Source organism: Cnephaeus nilssonii (genome assembly GCF_951640355.1).
Source record: "Cnephaeus nilssonii genome assembly, chromosome: 2".
In the NCBI taxonomy this organism is placed as follows: domain Eukaryota; kingdom Metazoa; phylum Chordata; class Mammalia; order Chiroptera; family Vespertilionidae; genus Cnephaeus; species Cnephaeus nilssonii.
The window spans coordinates 52249910-52273199 of NC_137073.1; the positions used below are offsets into that span (position 1 = coordinate 52249910).

Below are 23290 nucleotides of genomic sequence, written 5' to 3' on the forward strand. Positions count from 1 at the left end.
GAATATCCTAATCTATTTTCCTTATATTTTCATTTTTCTTTTATGATTAGTGCTACACGATACAATTTTTTTTAAGCCTAAAAGAGCTATTTCAACAAGTAAAAAACAAAAGTTCTAAGTGATAAAAAAAAAAAAAGCATTGTATCATAGTTTAACTAGTGGTATTTTTTCTTTTGTAGGAGTACATAAAGTAACAGTATCCTATATAATAAAGAGGTAATATGCAAATTGACCCTCGCACTAGATGGCCGCCCCCATGTGGTCAAAGATGGCCACCACAAGATGGCTGGCAGGGGAGGGCAGTTAAGGGCAATCGGGCTGGTAGGGGAGAGCAGTTGGGGGTGACCAGGATTGCAGGGGAGGACAGTTGGCGGGGACCAGGCCTGCAGGGTAGGGCAGTTGGGGGTGACCAAGCCAGCAGGGGAGGGCAGTTGGGGGTGATCAGGCTGGCAAGGGAGGGTAGTTAGGGGCAACCAGACAGTTGGGGGCAATCAGGCCGGCAGGGGAGCAATTAGGCGTCAATCAGGCTGGCAGGGGAGTGGTTAGGGGGTGATCAGGATGGCAGGCAGGCAATCGGTTGGGAGCCAGCAGTCCCAGATTGTGAGAGGGATGTCCCACTGCCGGTTTAGGCCCAATCCCCTAAACCGGCAGTTAGACATCCCTCGAGGGGTCCCAGATTGGAGAGGGTGCAGGCTGGGCTGAGGGACACCCCCCCACACACACACCCAGTGTATTAATTTCATGCACCGGGCCTCTAGTATCTTATAATCAATAATGTCTTGTATTCAATAAAAATAAGCTATTATTTAATAGAGACACCAAAACTTATTTCTAGTCAGGAAATATGAAGAAAACAATTTTAAAAGTCAAACAGGATAAAATATTTCAGTGCATTTAAAAGCCAGTTAAAGAAAAATTTGAGAATGGAAAGACAAACCTTGATCATTTCTGCCTCTATCTGCTGATGAACAGCTATATAACTTTTTTTCACCTGCTGCTTGTCTTTTATCATCATGGTGAGCCTGTGTAAGGGTCCAGAATTTAGGTCCTCTGCATGTGTCTTCATTATCCTACTAAGTTGTTCCGTCTGCTGAATCATAAGTAGCCAAGACTTTTAAAAACATAAAGAAATAAAATTAGGGTGTATTAGAAGTTTGCATTTAGCTGTGCTTTAATTGTTCAAGAAGCTTAAACATTTAGTGTTACACAAATGATTACATTAAGATAAAAATAGCAGGTTTCTAGCAATTGTGCAATAAGCTATGAATGGTTCATATTTAACATCTTCAACTTCAAGTCCTAATGCTTCAACTGTAAGTAATCAGAGACTATGCAGAACACTAGGAAAGGTACTAAAGGGACTCGGAGAATCCACACTTGCATTCTTCTGTTTGTTTTTCTTTCTTTTTTTTAATCTTCACCCAGGAATATTTTTCCATCGATTTTTAGAGAGAGTAGAAAAGAGAGGGAAAGACTGAGAGAAATATCAATGTGAAAGAAACACATCAATTGATTGCTCCTATACGCGCCCTAACCAGGGCCCAGGCTGGGGAGATGCCTGCGACCAAGGCACACACACTTGACTGGAATCAAACCCAGGGCCCTTCAGTCCACAGGCTGAAGCTCTATCCAATGAGCCAAACCGGCTAGGGCTTCTGTTTGTTTTTCAACACACTGATATACTGTTTCTGCTCACACCATTCTAATTCCTCAAAAAGGTCACTATTTCCTGATGCAACAGAATTTTCCCATCTTTATTCAAAACCTGCCTCTGTCTGGCATCAGATCTTGCTGACGCTTCTATTTTGGCTTGTATGAGTTCTTATCTCCCCACATACAAACTTGCTTCCTCCCTTCCTAAAGATGCTTTCCCAGTCTTTCTACCTGACCATCTTTGCTGCTTATGTCTTAAATACAGACAATCTCTGGATTTCTAGCTATAGTCATTCTCTTTTGTTAATAGATATCATTAGTTCTCAATGGTTTCCGGCACAGCATATTGCCTCAATAGCAGAGACACAAAATGGTGGAAAGACAAGTCATTTGTTATTAGACTTTCTAATTTATAAATACTGAAAAAATTAACAGAGGAATGCTCTTCATTATAGGTCTCCTATTCAGAAACAATAATTGGAGATTTACCACAGTCAGGGAGAATCCATGTTAAAGATAGACAAGATATGCTTTTAGGTATTTACAGTTGTTTTCTACTCTAATACTTTTAATCTGTAAATGAACAGATTTATTCTTTTTCTGTTAATATTCTAATACAATCCTAAATCAAAATTGTAACCTAAAGAAAGCAAATTCTTAGTCAAAGTCAAAACTGTCATGGTCTGAGTTGATAATATTGTTTTAAATACACTTCCATATTCATTTCTCAAAATAAATAAATAAACCTTATGTAGGGAGGAGGGCATTTTTAGTTTGTTAAATGCTATTAAGAACGTGGAACAAGACCTGTGGCCTATGAACACATATTTATACCACAAAGTTTAAAAAAACTAAAAAAACACCTAAATTATAACAAACATGAAAACAAATTTTAAAACTACACAAAAATTAACTAAAAACAAACTAAATGGCCCTAATAAGTCTTGCAGGTTTACCTTTTTCATTTGATATTTTCATTCTAAAAAATACGATGTTGGAAAAACATTCTACAGCATGGGGATAATGTTAAGGTTACAAAAAAAGAAAGTGAGAGGAACCAGTTCTTTCTCTATCTTCAAAATATAAATAATCTCTAAGTGCTTTGTACAATACATTTTTGTGGTTCTATGTAGTTGTTGCAGCGTAGGGGAGAAGCCTTTTTAGAAGCCAGCATTAAATACCACAGAACTGGAGTGAATATCCTCCTGCTCCCAGAAGGGCACATCTTATGCTACCTAACAGTTCACTGTAGTCACTGCAGGAAGTCTAAGACTCCCAAGGTATATATTATCACTCTGCCTGTCAATCCCATATTGTCCTCAATGTCTCCCAATCTGACCCAGGGCACTATCTATAGAATCCCATATCCTCAAGAACTCCTGCTCTCTGGAGTTCTTGGATAACTCTTTATACCTATTACCAGAACTTTCCATTTATCTTCTAGGCCTAGGGTTAGCAGAGACCTGGCTTTATCCTACTCCCAACCTCCAAATACTGCTTATACGTTAACATTCCCTCTCTTCCTAACAAGTCTCTTGTCCTTAGAAGCTCTGGCCACCCTTCCCCATGAACAATCCATCAAGCAGTCTTTCTGATTATCCCTCCCACATCTACCACAAATCCACCCACTTCTTTTGTAAAAAACGCAACTGAGTGTCTGTAAACCACAATAAAGAAATGCACAATAAAATGAAATTTGCTTGCAATTAGAAACCACAAAGGAGACAGAGAGGGTTTAGAAAGTTATTTAAAGAAAAATGGATGAAAATATTCAAAACTTGAAAACTAAAACCCACAGATTCAAGAAACTCAATGAACCCAAGCACAAAAACCATAAAAAACCACACTCTCAGTATATCTGAGTCAAATAGTCTTGGGACATTTAAATCATATAATATTTTTAATAAACTAGTTACATATATGAAAGTTCATCAATTTTATAACTCATTTTGATGAGTACCTGGATATCTTATTTTTTTTAATAGAATTTAAAATTCTTCCCCTGTAAATGCAGCAGGAATGGACTAGTCTCCTTCTCTGCTTACTTCATGTCACAATATCCAAAACTATAGATCTATTCTCATCTGGTGTAGCTTTTTAAAGAACCAAATGATGAGGATATTTGGTGAGTGAGCGAGGCATGGGGTCATCTTTCAATGTCTGGAGAATTTCACCTTCCATAATTAAAGCCTTTCTAACAATGAAGGGGTTGAACTGTTTAACCTTTATTTCAACTCCTATAAAGTCTCATATTATTAAACACTAACAAAATAACCAAAATGAATCCTGAATAAAAATACTATGCAGATGAAAAATTATTAAATAAATCTTTTTAAAATAGAACAGAATTAATATAATCAAGTCAATAGTTGGGTTCTAAAGACTGGCAACAAATATTCTGAACTGCATTAGTTCAGTCATTGCCCAATCTCAGAAGTCACAACAACTAATGCAATTGAAGCAGTAATAAAAGAAAAAGAAAATTAAAAAAAAAAAAAAAACTCCCAGCACACAAAAGTCCTGGACCACAAGGATTCACAGGTAAGTTTTACCAGACATTAAAAGAAGAGCCCTAACCAGTTTGGCTCAGTGGATAGAGCATCGGCCTGTGGACTGAAAGGTCCCAGGTTCGATTCTGGTCAAGGGCATGTACCTTGGTTGCGGGGCACATCCCCAGTAGGAGATGTGCAGGAGGCAGCTGATTGATGTTTCTCTCTCATCAATGTTTCTAACTCTCTATCCTCCTCCCTTCCTCTCTGTAAAAAATCAGTAAAATATATATATTAAAAGAAAAAGAAGAATTAACATCTATCCCCCTCAAACTATTCCAAAAAATTCAAGACAAGCGAAGACATCCAACCTCTTTTTATGAGGCCAGCATTATCCTAATTCCAAAACCAGATAAAGACACTACTAAAAAGAAAATTACAGGCCAATATCCCTGATGAACAAAAATGCTAAACTCCTCAACAAAATATTAGCAAATCAGATCCAGCAATATATTAAAAAGAGTATACACCATGCCCTAGTTGGTTTAGCTCAATGGATAGAGCATTAGCCCATGGACAGAAGGGTCCCAGGTTCCATATCGGTCAAGGGCATGTACCTCGTTTGCTGGCTTAATCCCAGCCCTGGTCAGGGTGCGTGCAGGAGGCAACAGTTGATGTGTCTCTCTCACATCAATGTTTCTCTCTCCCTGTCTCCCTTTCCCTTCTACTCTCTCTAAAAATCAATGAAAAAATATCCTCAGGTGAGAATTAACAACAACAAAAAAAAGCATACACCATGACCAAGAAGGATTTATTCTGGGGATGCAAGGTTGGTTCCATATTCGCAAATCAAAAAACGTGATATGTAATGTAAACAAAATGAGGAATAAAAATCACATGATCATATCAATTGATGCAGAAAAAGCATTTGACAAAATCCAGCATCCATTGATGATAAAAACTCTGCAAAGTGGGAATAGGGGGATCATATCTCAACATAATAAAGGCCATATATAACAAACCTACAGCCAACATCATACTCAATGGGCAAAAACTAAAAGCATTTCCCTTAAGAGCAGGAACAAGACAGGGATCACTTCGTAACTTATATCATTTTCTAACCACTACACTGTATCCCTAAAACTAGTATAAAATAATATTGCATGTCAACTGGAATTGGGAAAAAAAAGTCCTTCTTAGGCCCAGATAAGTGAGTCATTCTTGATATGACATGCTCTGTTACAAGAAATGAAGGTGCAAATGAAAAAGGTCACTCTATTTGGGTTTCTATCCAGAATAATGATGCACACCTCAAATCTCCCTAAGCAGAACAATTAAGAAATAAATCATCATCTTGTTACCTAATCAATCCCAATACCATATAGATAATTAGAAATTACACCACTTTAAGATAGACAAACAGATAGTACACTTTTCCTTAGGCCCCAGAGAAACAAAATTACTGGTTTCAGACAAAAATTTTAGAACATTTTTCAGAACACTGAATTGCATGTTGAGTAATATTGATATTGTGTAATGAAATACTATTTTATCTTAAACTAGAGGCCCGGTGCACAAAATTCGTGCATGGGGGGTGGGTGTCCCTCAGCCCAGCCTGCACCCTCTCCAAACTGGGATCCCTCTCACAATCCAGGACTGCTGGCTCCCAACTGCTCGCTTGCCTGCCTGATTGCCCCTAACTGTTTCTGCCTGCCAGCCTGATCACCCCCTAACCACTCCCCTGCCAGCCTGATTGATGCCTAACTGCTCCCCTGCCAGCCCAATTGCCCCTAACTGCCCCTCCCCTATTGCCTGATCACCTCTAACTGCCCTCCCCTGCCAGCCTGGTCACCCCTAACTGCCCTCCCTGCTGACCAGGTCCCCCCCCAACTGCCCTCCCCTGTAGGCCTGAGTCCCCCCCAAACTGCCCTCCCCTGCAGGCCTGGTCACCCCTAACTGCACTCCCCTGTCTGCCCTTACCTGCAGGCTCGTTCGCCCCCAACTTCCCTCCTCTGCCAGCCTGGTCACCCCTAACTGCTCTCCCCTGCAGACTTGATCGCCCCCAACTGTCCTCCCTTGCAGGCCTGGTCCCCCCTCAACTGCTCTCCCTTGCAAGCCTGGGTCCCCCCCACAACTGCCCTTCCCTGCAGGCACGGTCACCCCCAACTTCCCCCTCCTGCAGGCCTGGTCTCCCCCTACTGCCCTCCCTGGCAGGCCTGGTCCCCCCCAACTGCCCTCCCCTGCAGGCCTGGTCTCCCCCAACTTCCCCCTCCTGCAAGCCTGGTCTCCCCCAACTGCCCTCCCTGGCAGGCCTGGTCCCCCCCAACTGCCCTCCCCTGAAAGCCTGGTCACTCCTAACTGCCCTCCCGTGCAGGCCTGGTACCCCCCCCCCAACTGCTCTCCCCTGCAGGCCTAGGTCACCCCCCCCAACTGCCCTTCCCTGCAAGCCTGGTCACCCCCAACTTCCCTCCTCTGCCAGCCTGGTCACCCCTAACTTCCCTCCCCTGCAGGCTTGATCGCCCCCAACTGCCCTGCCTTGCAGGCCTGCCCCCCGCCCCAACTGCTCTCCCCTGCAGGCCTAGGTCCCCCCCAACTGTCCTTCCCTGCAGGCCTAGGTCCCCCCCCCCCAACTGCCCTCCCTTGCAGGCCTGGTCCCTCCCAACTGCCTTCCCCTGCTGGCCATCTTGTGGCAGCCATCTTGTGTCCACATGGGGGCAGCCAACTTGTGTGTTGGAGTGACAGTCAATTTGCATATTACTCTTTTATTAGCTAGGATAGAGGCCTGGTGCACAGGTGGGGGCCGGCTGGTTTGCCCTGAAGGGTGTCCTGGATCAGGGTGGGAATTCCCTTGGGGCGTGGGGTGGCCTGGGCGAGGGGCCTGTGGTGGTTTGCAGGCTGACCACTCCCCCCGGCAACCCAAGCATAGGCCAGGGCCAGCTGGAAGCAGGTATCTGGGATTTATTTATCTTCTATAATTGAAACTTTGTAGCCTTGAGCGAAGGCCAGGGCAGGCCAGGAAACTTGGCTTCCTCCATTACCGGGGGCAACCCAAGCCTCCTGCTGGCTCCACCTCTGTGGTGGCCGCCATCTTAGTTAGGTTAATTTGCATACTCGCTCTGATTGGCTGGTGGGCATAGCAGAGTGATGGTAAATTTGCATGTTTCTCTTTTATTAGTGTAGATGTTATTATTTCAAGAGTTTCCCAATTTCTAAATTGAATCTGATTTTTTATGTTGCTGTTTTGTGACCAAAATAGTTACTAGAAATAAATGCACCTCTTATTTCACAATAAAAAGAGGGAAAATTATTCAATTTACAGAAATTTTATTCTCCTCTCTCCCCTCCCTGCCAAAAAGAAAATCAGTTTCATACACTAAATAGCTTTGCAGGTTTCTATAATAATTAGTATAAATTCTAAAATGCCTATTTTACTTTAGGGATCCAATAAAGGTTAAAAAGTATCAGTTTTACTAGGATGAATATACAATCAAAACACTGTACTCAGTTCTTTAAAAGAAAACTATATATAGGAAAAAAATTGTATCTTTCAGAAAAGAATACTATGGTTTTCACCTTTGAAGTAACAGATGTGTAGTGATGTAAATCAGTATTCCATAAACAGGTAGTAATTTAAGGGTTCTGAGTTCATTATACCAAAAAGTATTTCTTCTACGACACTATGTCAAAGAATGAACTACTACTAGAGCTATAATTACCGTAAAGCACTGAAAATAATCAACAAGATGACGCAAGCTTGAAAAATTCCTAAATAACAATTGTCATAAATAGATTTCTCCGCAGACTATATCTTCCAACTACTCACTTTCTTTCTTCTTGCTTAAATACTTTTAAAATACAACATGAAATTGTCATGAAGAATGTATGTTTCTGTACCACACAACAACTCAAAATAAACGGGTCTCTGAAACAAAAGTTTTAATGCAGAGTTTGCCTATTACATAAGAAGAAGGTTTTGGAATCTCTGAGTTCTAACCAGATAGAGAAATTCAGAAGAAAAGACGTTATTAAGTTTCCCTAAAACTGAGGTTTTCAAAGACTGAATTATAAGTGTAAAGGAAACCTGAGGTATTTCCCATTCAGAAGAGCCTGTGTGTCTGCATTGTCTAGTTTCCTTAGGCCAGTGGTTCACAACTCTGTCTGCAATAAGAATCAACTGGGAGCTTTTAAAAAATACCATTTCTTGAACCCCACAACCAGAGATTCTGATTTAATACATTTCGGAAGGAGTCTAGATATCAGTATTTGTTTGCCAAGTAATTCTAATGTACAAGTTTTGCTGTAATGAAACATTGTATCCCTAATAATCACTGGGCTGTGCAAAATCACATAGTAAAAATCACAGAGGTTATGGGAAAATGGTGCTACAGGTACAACACTCAAAAAATTCATCAGGGACATACTGGAAAAAAGACGGGAACCTAATAAAAACTTTGCACAGATTTAAGAAATACGTAAGTACTACAATAAACCTGGCACTATGCCTTAAAAAGACCCGATGTTTGCTTGGCAAAGTAGGTGTCAGCATGATGCTTCAACTAACTTGCAAATCATTCAAATTTATACACACACACACACACACACACACACACACACTTACACACACTTACACAATTACATTGAGAAAGGGAGACACAGAGCAAATTTGGCAAAATGTTAACAATTAATGAACAGACTGGAGGGCACAGGAGAATTTTTTTCTATTCTTGAAACTCAGCTATACATTTTAATTTTGTTAAATAAAGACATAAAAATCACTAGTCGCAAGTCTTCTGCTTCCAGTCAAGACAGAGAAACAGGAATAGCTTTATCTTCCTGCCTAAAACAACTAAAAACTGAACAAAGTATATTTAATACACAGTACTCAAGCCACTGGATACAGGGCAATGAAGAACAGTGAACCCAGGTTACCAAATCGAGAAAATTTTCAGGCCACAGCCAAGGTAGAAAGAGCCAACCAGAACTCTTGAATCGCTGTGAGTTCAAGAGACTAAGTTCAGAGCACAGAGACACCAAGGTAGTCAGAATACTAGAGAAGAGACAAGGATAGAGTACTACAGAGAAGAAAGCTGCACAAAGAAAAATATCAGGAGAACTGCAAAAGACTCGCCCTTGATTATTTAGCTAAGGGTTGAGGAAACTATGCCAAGGAAATAAGTCTCCCATAAGGATTACAGGAAACACTGTCCAGAGCTCACACAGAGCCACAGAATCATGCCAGGTCCCAACAGCCAGAGTGTAAAACTTAATAATTTGGAGAGCATCCTATGAGCACTGAGAATGATCTTGCCCCACTAGAGGAGATAAAATTCACCCTAGATTACATGTAACTCTGGTGCCACCTAACAAATGCAAAGGCAAGAACCAAACAGATCAAACTGTGTCCAAGTAACTTAACCATATCCCAAAATAAAACTCCAGGACATTTAAAATAATACAAAACTATTTAGTACCTTAAAAAGGTAAAATTCACACTACCTGGCATTAAATCAAAGATTACCATGCAGAAAAATACAACCCAAAATGAGGGGAAAAAATCAGTCAATCAAAACTAACCCAGAAATAACACAGATGTTAGAAGACAGGGACAATAAAGCAGTTACTATGACTATTCCACATGTTCAAGAAACTAAAGATAAGCATATTAAGTTGAGATGTGAAGGATATAAAAAGATTCTAATTGAACTATAACAAATAAATCATTTCTTTTTTAAGATTTACTCATTTCAACATGGAAATGACTCAATTACTCAGTTTCTGTTTCCTTCCCTCCAACTCCCTAACCTACAGTACAGATGTGGGGTAAAAGAGCTGGGTTTTAGCAGGTGTGAGAAAATAAAGAAATAGCACACATAGGCATATTTAAATTTAAATACTGGCAAGACACAAAGTGAGATTGTCAGAGAAAGGAGAAGGAGGGAGGAAGTAGCATTGCTGGAAGAGGAGTGGTCAGGGAAATGGTCAGAGTTCATCTCACTGATAGGATTATTAAAGGGCACCAGAAATGAACAATGTCTGACATGAAAAATACATAGATATAATTTACAACAGATCTGACATTGCATAAAAACAAGATTAGAGAAATGGAAGACATAATAATAGAAACTAACTATAATAAAACACAAAGATAGAAAAATAAATAAAGAGTATCAGTAAACTATGGGATAACTTCAAATAGCCACATGTATATGTAATCAAACTCCCCAAAGCGGGTAAAAGGGATTAGAGAGGACTAAAAAAAATATTGTTTTCATATAATGGCTGATATTTTTCCAAAGTCAATTAAAACTGTAAATCCAGATTTAAGAATGTCAACAAACCCCTAGCAGAAGAAACATGAAGAAAACTATGCAAAGGCAAATAACAAGTTGATTAAAACCAGTAATAAAGAGCCCTAGCCAGTTTGGTTCAGTGGATAGAGCATTAGCCTGTGAAGTGTCCAGGTTTCAATTCCCAACAAGAGCATGTACCTCAGTTGCAAACTCAATCCCAATCCCCAGCCCTGGTCGGGCATGTGAGGGAGGCAACCAATCGATGTTTCTCTCTCACTTCGCTTCCCATCCCTTCCACTCTATAAAAATTATTGGAAAGATATCCTCAAGTGAGGATAAATAAATAAATAAATAAAATCAGCAATAAAGAAAAAATTTTAAACATAGCCAGAGGGGGAAAAAACAACAAATATTTCATCAGCAACAATGCAAGGAAATACTATAGTGGTATTTTTGAAGTATTGAAAGAAAAAATAAACAGCAAAAATATTTTTTAAAAATAAAGACAATATAAACATTTTCATACTTATAAAACCTAAAAAAATGAATTATCAGCAGAATTCCATTATAAAAATGTTAATGGCAGTTCTTCAAGAAGAAAGAAAATGATACCAGATACAAATCTAGATATACACCAAGAAATAAGAGTACTGTACATTGTAACTCAATGGGTAAACATAAAGACTTGTGTTTTTATTATCTAAAGTACTCAAAAGATAATCAACTACTTACCACAATATTAATAATAACAATAATGTATCGTGGGATTTATCCATATGAAGTATGACCTATTTGCCTGAAGCACAATTATGATGCTATACATAATAAATAATGAAATTATTCCTCTCACCTTAGAAACATTGCTGACATAATTCATTTGAATAGTGCTTTCTTTATCAACTTGATTACAAAGGTTCTGTAAAGTAGATGCATATTCTTTATCACTTTTTATCCTCAGGGCCATAAATTTCTTCACTGTTTCCAGTAACCGTAATTCCCAGTCTTGCAATTTTAATACAGCTTCATGTGAATTCTTCAGGTCACTCCCAAACCCCATTTTTGTAAGGCACTGTCTTATCCTCCACACTGCACAAGTGAGCTTTCTAATCAGTGCATATCTGTGTATGTAAACAGAAGAAAAAAATCTTAAATCAAAAGCAAGTTTGCCTTCAAAACAAAGTTATGGCTCATTTTAGGGTTGAAAAGAAAAGTCACTACAACTGAATGCTTTCACACCAAAGATCAGGAACAAGATGAGGATGTCCACCCTCACCACTTCTATTCAACACTGTACTGGAGGTTCTAGTAAGTACCATAAAATAAATGTAAATAATTTCTATTAAAATTGTAGAGTAAAACTATATTTGCAGATGACATGACATTGTAGATAGAAAATACTAAGCAATACAATAAAAAGTTTTAGAACTTTTATAAAAATAAATAAATAAATAAATAAATAAATAAATAAGATTACAGGGTAGGAGATCAATATAAACAAAGATCAACTATATATCTATACACTAGCAATGGTCAATCCAAAAACAAAATTTAAAACAAATTATTTAGAAGAACATCAAAAAGAATAAAATATTTAGGAATAAATTTTACAAAATAAATGCAAAACTTGTATTCTTAAAACTAAAACACACTGCTAAAATCAAGAAGACCTAAATAAATGGAAAGATTCATATTCCCGAATCCTAAAGACTTAACATTGTTAAGAAGTCAATACTCACCAATTTGATTTAACTCAATACATATTGACATCTAAGCTATCTTCTTTTTTTGCAGAAATTGACAAGCTAAAATTTACATAGAAATTCAAATAACCAAAAATTAACAAAAAAATATTTAAAAAGAAGAAAGTTAGAGTATTCACACTTCCTGATTTCAAGACCTACTGAAAAGCTACAGCAATGAAGATAATGTGGTACTGACATATGGTAGACATAGACATCAGTGAAGTAGAACAGAGGTTCCAGATATACATCCTCACATTTATGGTTAAATTTTCTATAAGGGTGCCAAGTCTACTCAATAGGTAAAAAGGTCTCTTCAACTAATGATGCTGATGGGACAAATGGATTTCCACATATAAGAGAATGAAGCACAATACCTTCCTTAAAATATACACAAAAAGTAAACTTTAAAGGGATGTAGCTCTAAATATCAGAGCTACATCCCTTTACAAAACTCTCCAAAGAAAACAAAGTAAATCTTCATGGCTTTGGACTTAGGCAATGGTTTCTTAGATACAATACCAAAAGCACAAGCAACAAAACAAAAATACATAAATTAGACTTCATTAAAATTAAAAAATTCTGTACTTTAAAAGCCACCACCAGCATCAAGAAAGGGAAAAGACAACCCACAAAATGGTAGAAAATATTTGCTAATCCTATCTGACATGGAACTTCTATCTGGAATGTATAAAGAATTCTTACAACTCAATAATAAAAAGACAAACCAATTAAAGTGAACAAAAAGATCTGAAAAAAGATTTCTCCAAAAAGATTTACAAATGTCCAACACACACATGAAAATATGTTCAATATCATTAGTCATTAGGAAAATACAAATCAAAATCACAGTGAGATTCCACTTCACACCACTAGTATGTCTATAATCAAAAAGACAGATAATATCAAGTATTGGACACTGTGAAGAAATTAAAGCCCTCCTACACTGCTGATGGAAATGTAAAATGAGCAGTTTCTCAAAAGTTAAACATAGAGTTATTATATTCCTCTGCTAAGTATAAACCCAGGAGAAATGAAAACATATGCCCATACAAGCACATGTACAGAATGTTCAAGCAGAATTATTCATAACAGCCACAAAGTGGAATAATATCAATGTCCATCAATTGATGAATACATAAATAAAACACGATATCCATACAAATAAAATACTGTTTGACAATGAAAAAAATGAAGTATAGATACAAGCTACAACATAGTAGATAAACCTTGTAAACATTATGCTAAGTGAAAGAAGTCAAAATCAAAAGACTGACATACTCTATAATGTGAAATGCCCAAAGTTTAGAGACAGAAAATAGAGTAGTGGTTGCCGAAGGCTGACAAACATGGGAAGATGTGAGGAGTAACTGCTGACTGATACTGCATTTCATTTTGAGGTATAAAAATTTTCTAAAATTGAATATGATGATGGTTGCACAACTCTTTGACCTAACTAAAAATCATTGAATTTTACAGTTTACATGGGCGAATTTTTCAGCATGTGACCTATATGTCAATAAGTTGTAGCCCTAGCCAGTTTTGCTTAGTGGATAGAGCATTGGCCTGTGGACTGAAGGGTCCCAGGTTTGATTCCAGTCAAGGGCACATACCAGGGTTGTGGGCTCAATCCCCAATTGGGGGCGTGCAGGAGGTAGCCAGTCAATGATCCTCTCTCATCATTGATGTTTCTATCTCTCTCCATGTCCCTTCCTCTCTCTGAAATCAATAAAAATATATTTTTAAAAAGTTATGCTTTTAAAAAAAAATAAGTTGTTGTAAAAAGTCACTACAGCTTAATATGATCATCTAAAGTTCAGTTATCAGAAACTTCCCCAAAATATTCTGCTTGTTTGCTATAAATCCTGAAAACTATAACAGAATATATTTTGCTCTCCAGCCTTCTAGAATTTCAGGCAATGAATCTTTCAGGGCCAGTTAGAAAAAATGAAGAAACACACCTTTTATATTTAGTTCTGGATCATCCATACCAGAAGTCAATTTCTTATTAATTCAGCTGAGATCCTTTAAGCCATACAGAAAAAAATGAGAAGAGGTTTATCTCTCTAACCTCAGTGATATCATCTAAAAAGATGGTAAAAAATGTGGGTTGTCCAAATAGAGAACAAATTACAATTTCCCCCCAACTGAAAACTGTCCAGTTTTATGATCTAGCAAACAAGTAGGAAAGGGGAAAAGTAGTGGAAAACTGCACTTCATCGAAGTTTCCGAAGTAGCAATCAGGATACTAAATGGACCTTAACATAAATAAGTCAATGTAAAGTAACTGGCTTATTCACTTAATATAGAATAGGATAATTCCAGATTTTTTCACTCTGTATATAGTAGTTTTGAATATTTTATTTTGATATACTATATCTTTACGGGGCACAAAAATTTCCAAGGAACATTTTTCTGTTATTTTACCTACAGCTCAACTAAGTTTCACTGAATATACACTGTATCTCATCCAATGTTTTCAATGAAAAAATATGGAACATTATTTGAGACTAAGGAAAGGTGGAACAGCTTACTTTTTAAAAAATCATATCTAAGATTGTAGTTAATTTTATTCAGCATTTGGGGTAAATATCATTTCTACTTCTAGTTACATTGAGCTTTGGTCTAAGCTTTGACAATATATTTTTCTTCTGTTATCAGAAATTCAAAGGGAGCTCAGAAGTATAAAATGGAAACAGAATTTGGAAGGTATCTGAGAAACACTCCAGCCCATCCTAGGTACTTATTTATATATACCAATATACTAGGTCAGAATGAGTAGAAAATAATTTAACATGTACTTTAAAGTACAATAAATAGTAAAATTTTAAAAAATAACTCCATAATATATTAAGACTATATCTAACTCTTTAATTGGTAGAGCTTATAAATAACTTAAGAGAATAGTATCCACAGATGATTTTTCCAAAGATGTCAAATGACATTTATCAGACCATTTCAGTAGTGTTTAAAATAACAAAACAAATAAAAAAGAAAAGAAAGAGCCCTAACCAGTTTGGCTCAGTGGATGGAGTGTCAGCCTGCGGACTGAAGGGTCCCAGGTTCGATTCCGGTCAAGGGCATGTACCTTGGTTGCGGGCACATCCCCAGTAGGAGGTATGCAGGAGGCAGCTGATCGATGTTTTTCTCTCATAGATGTTTCTCTCTATCCCTCTCCCTTCTTCTTTGTAAAAAAATCAATAAAATATATTTAAAAAAGAAAAGAAAGAAAAACCTGTAACTATCCTGCCAGGGAGGTACTCCCCTTCCCTGTTAGTCCTGAGAGTCCCCTTTTCCTCCAAAAGAAATTGAACCAGGCAGTAAGAACCAGCGCTAGAGAGACCTAGCTACAGCAAGCAGCCAGATCATGAAGCCTCTTTGTCCCCACACGTCCAAGGATCTCCTCTACCCAGAGACATCAGAGCAGGCAAGAAGAACTAGCAAGAGGGACCTAGCTTTAATAAGAGGACCGACCAGTCCTTGTTCTCCATGGCCCACGACTCTCCTCTCCTGCCCATAGACATCAGGACAGCTAGGTAATGAAATCCTATCTCATCTCTTCCCTACAAATAGACATCCAATAGCTCAGCCTGAGAAAAACATCGTCTACTCGCTCAAGCAGCACCAGCAGGAACCACTTCGAGCCATAGTGGTAACAGATAAATAAGCCAACCAAAATAACAGCAAAAAGATTAAAAATTAAACTGTTCTTAGAAGCACAGCCCACATAAATAGGCTAGGACCTGTAAGCTAAATCTAAAGAGACTGCCTATGAAAATAAAATACTTAAATAGAACTCAGAGTCTCCTAACATCCTATATAATAAAAGGTTAATTTGCAAATTGTCCCCTCCACCGGGAGTTTGACCCAAGGGCGGGGCCGGCCAGCCAACTGCCCACAGCCCTTCCTCCCAGCCAGCCCCATCTCTGATCACCCCTTCCCTATTGGGGCAGGCCGGCTGCACCCCACCCATGCACAAATGTGTGCACCGGGCCTCTAGTAATAAATAAAATACCTAGGATTCAATTGAAAATCACCTGTCATACCAAGAACCAGGAAAAATGTAGTGGATAGTAAGTACAAATCAGGCAGAAACAGAGTATTATAAAAACGTGTACTAGTGTTTATCAGCAAAGATGTCTATTTTTAAATAGCATCATTAAAAAGGTGCAAGTATGGCTCAGGCATTGAGCATTGACCCGTGAACCAAGAGGTCACCAGTTGGATTCCCAGTCAGGGCACGTGCCAATCAATGTTTCTATCTCTCTATCCCTCGTCCTTTCTCTCTCTAAATCAATAAAAAACATTATTTTTAAAAAGGTGAAAGTAGTAAAAATTCTAATAAACTACTATTTCAATTTATTTAAAGCTATCTTATTTAATGTTATTCAGTTTGGTTTTTAGGGTCAAGTGAGTTATGCTGAGTTTTCAATAACCATAAGTAATTATTTAAAACTTTAAAGAGCCATTAAAAATTGCTATATTCTCAAAATTAGAAGTTCATTTTGTATAAAATATATCTACAAATACATTCTTCTAAAACAAAAATGGAAGTTATTAAATAGCAAAATATAAAACACATTAGTTTCATTGGTTGAATAATAGAATTCCCATGGTATTTCTTGTAAGTATAAGGGTATATGCAAGTATTTGTTATAAGTACCTCTTGTCCTTCAACTTTCGGCTCAACAACTGGCAACTTTTATATTCTTCAATTACACAGATGGAAATATTATTTTTCTATAACATAAATAAAGTTTACTATGTATTGAATATTCTTTTTAAAGTAAGGCTGATTTATCTTAATTCAGATAATGTCTTATAAGAAAGATTATATTTAATTATTTACTTTATTTTAATATTGACAACAAAACATACAATTAAAGATAAGCTAAATTTAGAAAAATTAGCAAATACATGAATAAAAAATATGTAATAGAAACAGGAAATCTCTCATTCTTCTCCATCAGATATTCTCATAAGCAAGCAAGAAATTCAACAGTTTCTTTCTTTTTTTTTCAGTTTGAATTTATAAACCTTGACTAATGAAACCTATCAAAATGACTTCATGGTTTGAATTACTTTATCAAAATATGTTTATTCATTGATAAAAACTACAAAATCATTAACCAATTAAAGTACAAAAATAATTATCTAATGGTATTTCTTATCTTTTATAAGCTTTAATACTGACAGAAGTCAGAAACAGTGATTCTATTTGAATCAAGCTGCCTGCAGCAAGACAGAAACAAAGTCAAAAGCCTCCCCAGAGCATGCAAGTAATAACCACAGTTACAAACCAAAAACCTGACCACATGTAAAAATAAAATGAGGTGCTGTTTCAGAAGCAGTTACACAGGCAGCTGTGAACAGTCACCACGTTTAATTCTGAAGACAACATCATTAATTAAGTTAATATATGGTGACCCTGGCCACCTTACAGACACAGTATTTAAAACTCCTCCTAGGTTGTCTTTACTTGAAAATGTTGCTCCTAGCTTACCTTAAAAAGAAATTAAATTCAAAGCAAACAGCACTGGACTGGGCAGCCTATTGGGACAGCATTAATGAATGACAATGTCCCACTGCAAGAGAATACTGAATATTAACTGCAAGTCTATATGCAAATGAACAACATGTGTGCTTTTAAATAAACTTTTTTTTTCGTTTTTAAAGTGTATGTGAAAGTACTGATATTTAAAATTATTTAAGGAGAGCAAAATTATTAACAATTTTTTTCTTTGCTTTAAGATATTAATATAAATCAACAGCTATTTATTGAGTAACCATGGGAGAGGTAATGTTAGGTGTTTATAAATAAACTAGAGGCCCGATGCACGAAACTGGTGCAAGAGTAGGCCTTCCTTCCCCCAGCTGCCGGCACCGGCTTCCCTCTCACACCCAGGACCCAGGCTGGCTGGCCAGTAGGCACCTGGGACCCAGGCTTCCTTCTGGCCTGGCTTCGCCCGGAAGGATGTCCAGAATGACATCCAGTAGGAAGTCTGGTTTAATTAGCATATTACCCTTTTACTATTATAGATAAAATCTTGATTACTGCCTTTAAGCAATTTACAGTGTATGAAGACTAACTAGACAAGTTCACAGGTAATGATGATACAATTCATTCCAAATTCATTCAGCAACATGAACTGAGCATCTATTTGGCAAGTATATTTCTGAGTGCCAACAATACCAAGTCGAATAAGATTACAGACCCTAGTCTCAAGAAGCTAACAACTTATTAGGGGTGACAAACCTGGAAACCAATGTTATATAACTTCACAGGTTCACAAATACAAATTGGTTACAGGTTCAGAGGGAAAACAGGAAGTATGCATAACATTTCTAATGGCCATCAGGGAGGGGCTCAGAGACATAAAAGCATAAGGTATAAAGTGTTACAGAGACACAAAGAAAAGAAAGAGATACAAAGAAAAGAAAGACACATAGAGGACTCAATGCATGTTGATTAACTCCTGGATGGAAGCTCAGTTTTCTTATCTTCAAAACGGGGGTAGTAATACCTACTTTGCAAGGTTGTCATAAAGGTCAGATGAAATAACGTATTTAATGTGTCTGACTTTGGGGAGACTTATTAAAAGTAGTCATTACTAATGAAGCCTTAGAGAGAGGACCCACACAAGAGAGACTGTGGAAGAGCAAGTGGTAGAGTAGCATTTCTTCCTAAGTGGAAATTTAAGCATGAGCAAGGATATGCAGTTAGAAAAATGAGGAACATGTTTGTGAAACATTGCTAATTTGAAAGAAAACAGGAATAAAAGGTTTAAAAGATTAAATATGACCACAATGCATACAACCTACTTTTAAATTCGAAGAAACTTTCTATATGATCAACTATTATAAGAGTTCAATTTTCAAATTGAGGTCAAACAATCTTTTTCCTTTAAAGAGAGTAACAGTGTCAAAATAATTACAATATCCATATATGTACTTTCAAATAGGTTCATTAAAAGCAAGCACTAGCAGAATGGCAACCATCAAGGTCCCATCAGCAGTAAGTTAAAACCAGTCCCTACACACTGCAATAAGACAGCCTCTCAGGGAACCCAGATCAAAGAACTCCAAGATAGAACATGGAGTAAAGTAAGTTTCATTCTTGGGTGTGTTTTTTATGTAACACTCTTTTCCCAAAAGGCACGGCCTGACCCCCACTCCCACCCCATCTTTTCTCTATAATCATACCCTAACAAATGTGTTTTCTTCCTTAATTGTTCTTCTAGAATTCTATTTAATTTGTAAATAAACTTCCCTAAATCTCTACCCTCCACCTACCTGAAACCCAGCTCCCCCAAAGCACAGTGCTCTCAGGTGGTGACTATACCTTCCTACATTCTACCACCCATATCCATGAGGTTGGGGGAGGGGAGTGTGATGGGTGGTAACTTTATCCTGATTCCTTAGTGCCATTTCCGAATCACCGCTCTTCCAAACATATTGAAAAATCTCTTCATTGTAATTTACATCATTCAGCTTTACCAAGTCCTATCCTACCTAGCTGTTATTTGTCTCTAAATCTTCCTCTCAATATCCACTTGTCCCAAAATGTTATTCTCTAAACCAATTCTTGTGTTCACCCAGGGAGATTTTAACCTCCAGTCTTTCTCTTCTCCAAAGACCCATTTGATCCAGCTCCATTTCAACTACACCTGCTATGACACATGGCCTGAATCTAAAACTGTTCCATCTCTGCAATGGTAAATTTTAATATTCTAGTTTTAGGTCATAAACTAGTACATTCCATCTCTCTGGAGTCTTGACTGATGCTATGCTGGAACTGACCAACAGACCCTGAGCAACGGATGAATGGATTACTCTGACACACATTTCTGTGAAAGAGAGGCTAAGGGATTGCTTGGCTATAGGAATCAAGCAGCCCCATTCGCCTGCATCCTTAGGCTTTCATTGTAACAACAGCTTGAACTACAATTAACTTTTAGATACAATCAACAGGGTAAGTATCCTTGAGAAAGCACATGCTTCTACAAGGTCGGGTCTAAAGACTAAGCATAGAGATTCCAGTAAAACACCTAGAGGCTTGGACTTGTTTGGAAAAGTCAAGGCAGGGACTGCTGCCTTCTGCAAGGTCCCCCTAGAGGCCCCCGACCTTTCAGAGAATCCTCCTTATAGACTTTCCAACCAAGTTCCGTGCTTCCCCACAATTTTATACCTACTCTTTGACCTCAAATAAATCTCTAGCTGCCCACTGATTAAACCATATTCCCTAAAATTTATCAGCTCCCCCTATATCCTCTCTCTTCTAAGGTGAATATGCCACTTAATCATCCAGAACTGGGATACTTTTAAGAGTGAAAGAGATGCAATTCTTCATTATGCCAGGAAAACAAGGGTAAGCTTAGACTTTTCCAGGCAAACTGGGGCATATACACCCCTACTTCTTTCCCTACACATATTGAATCAATTGACTTCCCCTGACCTTTCCCTTTCTACGTTTGTACTAAAAATCTCCAACTCTGACTCAATCCCTCCTGACTCCCCAGGCTTTTTTTAAAAAAAAAAAAAAAGCTTAGCTAATTCTTACTAGTATTTCAATATTGTGCTCATATCACCTCCTCCAGACAGCCAACTCTACCTCTGCAATTTGTTATCAGAGAACTCAGTAATGACAGTGTCCTATTCATGATTATATCGCCATGTTTCTCACATATCAGGCATATAGGTGTACTCAATAAATCTTAAAGTTCTACTCTAATTATCCCTTATGTGTCTATTCTAAAATGCATTATATGAAAAATTATTACTGTTATAATTTCATGTACATTAAACAAGTCAAAAAGAGTTACTTCTAAACTAACAGATAGCAATTAAACTAATAACAACTAGCAGGTTGTTTGTTGTTGTTTTTTTGTCCTGAGCTTTTTATACTTTATGTCTTATGAACCCTAAGGAATAAGAAGGGCTCCTGGTGCTAACTAGGCTCAAATTTAAAAAAATTAAAAAGCATAGCTTTTAGCCATTTCTGCACAGGGGCCTCTCAAGAAAACTGCACCTCACAGAGAAGCCTCCGCACTGTATCTCTGCCATCTGAGCCAGCACTTATAAAGAAACTAGAGGCCCAGTGCACGGATTCGTGCACCAGTGGGGTCCCTCGGCCTGGCCTTGGGAATCAATGGACCTCCATGCCACCGATCCCGCACAGCACAAAGTAGTGTGCAAAGTGGCAGGTGGTTGGGTAAGAGCCCAAGCCCCAACTGGGCACCGTGCCACTCCCACACATCCCGGCCCCAATGCACCGCTCCGATGCGCAGGGGGAGTGTCCACGGGAGAGACTCATGCTGCAGTAGCTGTGCTTACCAACCATGAGCCCAGCATCTGGCGCCCATCTGTCAGCTGAGCATGGGAGCGCACTGACCACCAGGGGGCAGCTTCTGTATTGAACGTCTTCCCCCTGGTGGTCAATGCATGTTATTAGGCTTTTATATAGAGAGATTCCTGGAGTCCTATTTCAAACAATAGGATGAGGCTTTCCCCATCCAATTGGAGCTGTGCAGCTCTGACCAATCAGAGCAACTCTGTTCTGACCAATCAGGGACCTGGGTCAGGGAATTCTGTCTATATAAGCCAGCTCCCCTATGGCTCAGAAAGTGCACTTTCCACAGAAGACTGAAGACTATGTTTCCTAGGCTCCCCAAAGATGCCTCACTGGAGCAGAGCAAAGCAGACCATCATGGAGCAGAGCTGCCTAGCTGAAGAGGGATCTCGCCCCAGGGCAGCCTCAGTGGTTGTGCTTTTCACAGATATGCTGTAGCACTATGGAGCTGTGCCACAGTGATGCTGTTTTCTGTTGAGCTGTTGGCACTAAATAAAGTTTCCTTCCTCACCGCACACCAAATTGGGGACTCCTGTTGGCACTGAATTGGTTCCAACAACCACTGATTGACATCCCCATACATTTTATTGCACTGGTTTCTTACTGTTATTCTCTGTCTTTTAATATATCCAACAAATTTCAGAATTACAGGAAGATACACAGAAGTCAGTGCATAACTAGGAAAAGCAAATTTCGAAACATATATATCAAATGATCATGTTTTGAAAATTATACAAATATAGGGAGAAACCAAGATAGCAGCATAGGTAAACACCTGTACTGCTGCCTCGCACAACAATTTCAAAACTGCAACTGGAAGACAGAGTGGACATCGTCCAGAACCACTAGAAAGCTGGCTGAGTGGAAATTCTACAACTAGAAGGAAAGAGAAAAGGACACGGAGACTCAGAGGAGCTGTGGAGGTGCAGAGACCCGTGAGCGCAGAAAGGGCGGGCAGCTGAATACACGACTGACTTACTCGCGGCCCGGGGAGAGGGCGGGCGGCTTAATACGCGGCTGGCTTACTCACAGCGCGCTGAGAGGGCGGGCAGCAAGTGCACAGCTAGCGTTCTCTTTCGGGAGGGAAACAAAACCTCCCAACTGCACTGAAATCCAGCTCTGGGTGAGACTTTGGGTACCAGACTCATTCGGGGAGAAACTGGACTGTCTGGCAGCGGGCGAAACGCAAGAGCAGCCTTCTCTCAGAGGTGCGTGCAACCATTGCCGCGGGACACTGAGACACAGGAGCCTCTGAGGGCAGGGTTAACAGGAAACCAAGACTGTCTGCTCCACCCTGAGACTCTGCCCCACCCAAACTGAGCACAGAAACTCTCCCAGCAGAGACACTGCTGATCCTCACAGCCAATTGGCCTGAAGGTAACTTCCCCCAGTGATACCAATAACAATCAAGGCTTAACTACAACAAGACTGCACACATAGTCCACAAAGAGGTGCACCAAGAGTGTCCACCTCAGGTGACTGAGGAGGCTGAGCCACTGGGCCCTATAGGACACCTAGCACACAAAGCCACTCCATCAGCTCAGGGAAGCAGCTAAAATGCAGAGACAAAGAGGCAGACCACAAATGAAGGAAATGGACGAAAGCAAAAGACTGGATATAGAGTTCAAAACCACGGTTATAAGGTTTTTCAAGAATTTCCTAGAAAAGGCCGATAAATTTAATGAGACCCTCGAGGATATGAAAAAGGATCAACCAGAAATTAAGCATACACTGACTGAAATAAAAAATATTATACAGAGACCTAAAAGC

The 23290-nt window shown here is 38.7% G+C and overlaps 1 protein-coding gene across 4 annotated transcripts in view; it reads right to left on the reverse strand.

Annotated features, from left to right (window-relative positions):
* Positions 1-23290, reverse strand: part of FER (FER tyrosine kinase) — a 304478-nt gene that overhangs the window by 259698 nt on the left and 21490 nt on the right. For all 4 annotated transcript variants that reach the window (XR_013815162.1, XM_079799477.1, XM_079799478.1 and 1 more), the window contains exons 3-4: positions 11283-11550; positions 938-1111 (exon numbers count right to left, since the gene is read on the reverse strand). Coding sequence is in view for 3 of the 4 variants with exons in the window: in XM_079799477.1 (XP_079655603.1) it covers positions 938-1111; positions 11283-11489 (381 nt within the window). In the remaining variant the exon portion in view is untranslated. The remainder of the gene's footprint in view (positions 1-937; positions 1112-11282; positions 11551-23290) is intronic.